General features: G+C 31.7%; 1 protein-coding gene across 1 annotated transcript; it reads right to left on the bottom strand.

Annotated features, from left to right (window-relative positions):
- Positions 1–1,449: 1,449 nt before the first annotated feature.
- On the bottom strand, positions 1,450–3,276 carry LOC149905255 (whey acidic protein-like). The gene is made up of 3 exons (XM_090106673.1): positions 3,174–3,276; positions 2,387–2,569; positions 1,450–1,646 (listed from the first exon to the last, which is right to left on the bottom strand). The coding sequence occupies exons 1-3, from the start codon at positions 3,199–3,201 to the stop codon at positions 1,480–1,482; spliced, it is 378 nt and encodes a 125-aa protein (XP_089962799.1). The 5' UTR covers positions 3,202–3,276; the 3' UTR covers positions 1,450–1,479.
- Between the last annotated feature and the right edge of the window lie 2,478 nt (positions 3,277–5,754).

The raw sequence follows: 5,754 nt of genomic DNA, 5'->3' as shown, positions 1-5,754 counted from the left end.
AGCTCTCCAGGTCACTGATCAGATTTTATAGAGTTTTTAGTAAAAAGCGGTTCAAGTCTCCCGGACTCCCCCTAAATACTGCGGCATCATGTGCGCTGTAACCGCGATGCATACCTATTGCATATATTATGCTAATACAAACTATATAATTACTCTTTCTATTTCTATTCGTAAGAAGAGACTGATCGAAACTGGCGCGTGGAATATTTACCTACAAGCATTAAAATAAATCAAATCATACTCATTCCTCTAAAATAATATTATCCCCTTTCGAAACACATGATTGATGAAGCCTTCTGGGACTCTACGTCATTAGTCACATGACAAAAATGTACGCAGTTAAGGACTCACATGATTTTCCTATTTATTTAACATGTATAATTTATCAAAACTTAATTGCTAATACACTTTACAACGTGCTTGCTAATTGAATATAGTAGGCGCTTGTTTTTACAAAAATTACTTTAATTATTAATAAACACAATTTGATACATTATTTATTAAAAATACCACACATTCAATAAGACAAATTTACATATTGAATTGAATTCTTTTTTAAATGCCATGAATTTCGCGAATGAATATCACATTTGAACAATAAATACCTTCTACAAAACCGTTCCTCATATAACTTAGGTACTGCCAATTGAAAGGATTGACTAGACATCTTCCAACTTCCAAGCTATGTCTAATGCACCACTAAATACATTATCAAAATCCATCATCATCAATTTAAACATACAAAATAATATAGATCTACAATAACTGAAGTATCAAGATGCGAAAAAACAAACCTGTTAATAAATCCGGTCAATTCGAAACCCTTCTCAAAATAAATTCGATACAGAAAATGGTCAGATATTCAGGGACAGCAATTAATATAAGGCTTTGTTTAATTACGATTCTGCCCATTGGATCTGATTAACCCAGCGAGTCCACACCTGCGTACCATTATATCATCAATATATATACCAAATCGATGTCTAAACAAATCGATGGTAATTGGAAACTATAATTAACCTTTTTTATTATATCTAATCATCTCATGTGCCCATATTTGTTCCCACCGCTGGGACACAGGCTTCCTAATGCTTCCTATTAGGTTTCGACACATTATAATTGATGATCCGCACCTCGATGGCAGTACAAACTCTTGAGACTTTACAACTAGAAACAGTATTGTACAATAATTTGAGGCTCTGAATGAAAATTCAATTAGATCGATAATTCCATTAATCTCTAACTAAACTGTCTATTGTAGTGAGTCAATAGTTAATACCCTTTCAAGCTTCAAAGCTGGATGAATGAGTTCGTCTATTATAGAAATTACAGTCGTATTCCTTTATGAAAATAATTTTTTGTATATATGTATAGCTTATAGCCTATATATTTCTATATTGAAAATATGGAAGTCTACTTAAATATTGTAGGAAGGTAACATATTGAAACTACTAAATATTTCACTAATTTATTCACAAATTATATCATGGTAGGTACTATTTCATCGTGTTCCGGCTTCTGGCAAATAAGTGCCCCGCATCTATTGGGGCAACATTTAAGGGTTCTGGGGCAGTCGGAGTCGCCGGTGCACGTGTGACTGCACACCCAGGGTCCACGGGGGTACTCGGGGCAACGGCCTTTCTTCACTGAAAATTAAAAAGCTGGTTAGTTTTTCATGTGGATGAAATAAATTTGGTAAACCACACAATTATTTATTGGCGATTCGTTATTAACTAATGAAATGGAATAAAAATTGAAAAAAATAAAGGACTCTTCTAACAACAACGGAAAGTAGGTAATTTTCCAAAATATTATCATATTTAAATTTCAAGCGAAAAAGTACAGAACATTGAGATAAAATGTTACAATATACATGGAAAAAAGAAAGTGCTCCTTTTAGTTCTTTAAAACTTCGATTTACGTAACCAAGTATACAATAATTATAATAGCAAAGATATGATAAAACTTTGATATTATATTACAAAGGTCAGGAAGTGCTGCATTTATGAATAAAAACTTCTTTTGCCGTTTGGTTCAACAATTATTTTCCACTAGATTGTTCTGGTGCACTTTGTAAAAAACTAAGGTGAAAATTGATGTTTCGCGTTATGGAGTTTCGTGCATTATATGTATAAATTATAATGTATATGTCCGTATTCTGTGCATCTATATCAAGTATTTTTACATAGCATTGTCTAATGGATCACTTCATATATTTTGTAAACGCATTTTTAGTTCTACTTTCTTTTGGATTATGTCTAAACAGTTATTATAATAGAATTTAATTAAGTAGACCCTTTGGCGGGTGCGAGGATTGGCCATTATGTGCCTACTATTTTGTACAATAGTGGACAATCGAGGACCAAACTTTTTACTTCAGCCTTACCTAAATTAACAAAATGCCTCTGTGTCATAGCGTCAACACACATGGCGCCTCCACATGCTGTAGGGCAGCATAGCTGAGTGCTGTTACAGGCCACAGAGGGCCCGCACAGCGCCTCACAAATATCCACTGATAGGGTCGGTGGACAGGACCCCGTTTGACATGATGATAGTGTTATAGATGACGCTATTCAGAAAAAAGGTATTATTACTGGGAGTTTTAAATGGCACTTAGCATAGCGTTACAACACTTAGCACTGAATGAAAACCATGCAAAGAAAATAAGAATTTAGAAAGGAAGGCTTCATGGTTTAAATACCTACATAATTTATCAAAAATTTATTTACAAGTCAATTCAATCAATGTACCTCACCTAAAATCTTGGATCATTACATATTTCACATATCACTATAAAAATCCAACAAAATATTCACTATATTTGTATGAATAGATATAATACACAAACAATTCCATCCATAATAGATATGTATAAGAATTATGGAATAACCGATCACTGAAATAAAACATTTTCTTTCTCAGGACCTTTAAGAACATCAAATAAAATATTATGTGGTTCACTCAGGCATATAGAAATTCTATCCTTTGCATGGTTGGGAGATTGTTATTTACCTACACTTTATATTGTTACTGGTTTTCCCTGAACACAAAAAGCGCTAACAAATAATGACCAATTAAAAAATAACAACAAGACAAAAAAATGAATTTAATTTATAAGATTTATAAACACTCCACCTTTCACTAAATTAAACTATATCACAGCACTAACTCACCAAAAATGATGAAAAATATAAATAACATTGTATCTCCGTATAAACACACGACTATAATAATATTATCTATTCCTCTGTTTTGAAATTATGATGATATAAATCGCGCTACTCACGAACAAAAAGATTAACCAACAATATTACAAAATATTTTCAAATTTCTTCTAGGTCGTGTTTAAGGTCTGAATATACCTGGTTTCTATTAATTAATTAAATACTACTTCAAAAACTGCCTCATAAACTATTCAATTCAATATACCTTAAATCTACAAGCAACAATTTTCTGTACCTATGTTTTACATTTAGAATATTCTATAAAACTTCTGATTTAGTGGTTGTGTTTCATATCATCTAATAAAGCTGAATTTATGCGGAATGTGCAAAGATTTTGTTTGAAGTGTATGTTATGCAAGTCCAATTAAATAGATTGATGTTTTATTATTCTTAATTTAAGTACAATGTTTCGCTGGCTGAACATTTTATCAGTGTGTCCATAAGTCGACCGAGATAACTTTAACATGGCCGACTATCCTTAATATAAATGCATAAAAAATTAACAATTGGTCAGAATTTCCGTTTGGAAAACCCACCTATTATAATTATTATATACTTCATTTATGTGTGGTGTGGTGAAGTGTTTATTAATTACTAATGATTTTAAAATAGAAAGTTATGTAGGTAACTAGGTATAATATGATAAAAAGAATGCGCTGTAAAAATAAGTTGAAGAAAAGTTTGCAGTTCCCATCTAAACGTTTGCAATGAAATATCGATGTCAATTAGTAGCATTTTGTAGTTATATGTGTTCTAACTGTAGAATAGTTAACTATAAATTATTTTCTAAGTTACTACCACCAGTATATACTATATTTATTATTACATATATATAATTATTTTTTGTGAAAAATTTGGTTTATAATAATCGTTTCTTATGAATTTTAAATAACTGATATTAGATTATCATGCTAGACTTATATAAATATTGCATGATCATTAGAATTTGCAAACATTTAGGTATCCTCATATTGAATTCTCGACAATTCATGTCGATAGTAGAAACAAAAAATGTTGTGTGGTTTTATGAAACCACGGTAAAAGTGAAACTTTACGAAGACTGCTTTATACCTACTCGGCAGCCGACCGTCACGCGACATGCGCTACACAGACCAAAAAGTTTGAGAGGATGTAATAAAAGTTTCACTTTAAAAAGCAAAGCGGTAACAAAAACAATTTTGGTACTTACCTTATAAATCGACATGAAAACTCCTTGGAATACAAACTTGTTTTCTTTCAAACGCTGATTTTAAAGAGTGTTTATTCATCGTTAACGTAACCGAATCAATCGAAGGTCGAGAGTCGAGAGTCGCTTCGGGACGCCACTAAACAAAATTATCTGCCTTCGGCATGAAGACCTCCAGCGATGAGCTTCCGCAATTGCAGTATTGGAAAAATGTTTACCGGAGTTTTATCGTGTTACTTCGTTTATCTGCTGCCATTTGTTACAAAATGGGCACGTTCAAAATATTGAAAGGTGCCGTTCTGAATGGAAATGAGGCGGATAACATATAAGGCGAGAATGTGGTTTTTTTGAAGCCTAGATTGAAGAGGTTATCAATATCGAGTGTTATAAATGACCTGCTTTTTTTAACAAAGGTTTAGCTTTCTAGTTGAATCCAGTCTTTTATTCTAGCAGTACTTACTTTGTTTTTATTAAATTGTGTTTAGTTATATATCGAATGATTATATTAATTTAACAATTTTAATGCTACTATAGACCTACGTCAAAGGGTTATCATTTAGCATTGATGATATCGTATCGGTTTTAAGAAACTGACATTATAGATAGGTCAATATTAAAGTTGTTGCTGATAAAATTCCTTCGGACCTTTTAAGTCATATGTTTTAGTTTTCGATATATTATCTTAGAACATACTATGTATGTAAACAGATACTCTAATGTTTATGCGAATACAGTGTGAACTACATTTGCTTCCTAAAGGATGTGGCCATAGATGTGGCATTTACCTCACAAGGGAAAACGGGTATAAGTTATAACATTGATAAAAGCGAGGTCCCTTCCTCTGTAGTACCTGAATCATACAAAAACTCAATAAATATAGGTAACCTTATTTCCATTAGAAATTACTCGGAAGATTTCAATTTAATACTGTAGCAGGTTCTAAACTTTTTAATTCGTTCAAAACGATTATTCTGCTCGAAGTACATCTCTGAATACTAAAACTTTTACTACATTACTTATTTTATTACCTTCCTTTAGTACCTACAGCTTTGTGACTTGCGCTTGGATAATTTATTGTAGTACCTGAAAGTACGATGTTTGCAAGCATTTTAGGTTTTTCTTCAGTTACTCAGAATAACCGAGAATTTTATATACCTACATGTGTATGGAATTAATACATTTAATACTTTCGTTTTTTTGTGTTATTTAATGTACACTGTTGCTATTTCGATATAATATCTAGTGTTGTGAATTATTAATATTGATTTTTTTAATTTACCATTTTTTATAAGTCTTAAGTATCAACATAGGTACTCCCATACACGTTTAAAATAAAACACGATA

Source organism: Colias eurytheme, chromosome 10, assembly GCF_061535395.1.
Source record: "Colias eurytheme isolate Ceu_HAF_F1 chromosome 10, ilColEury1 Martin Lab GWU primary, whole genome shotgun sequence".
NCBI lineage: Eukaryota > Metazoa > Arthropoda > Insecta > Lepidoptera > Pieridae > Colias > Colias eurytheme.
Note: the sequence above shows the minus strand (reverse complement) of the source record. Positions and strands in the feature narration are given on the sequence as shown.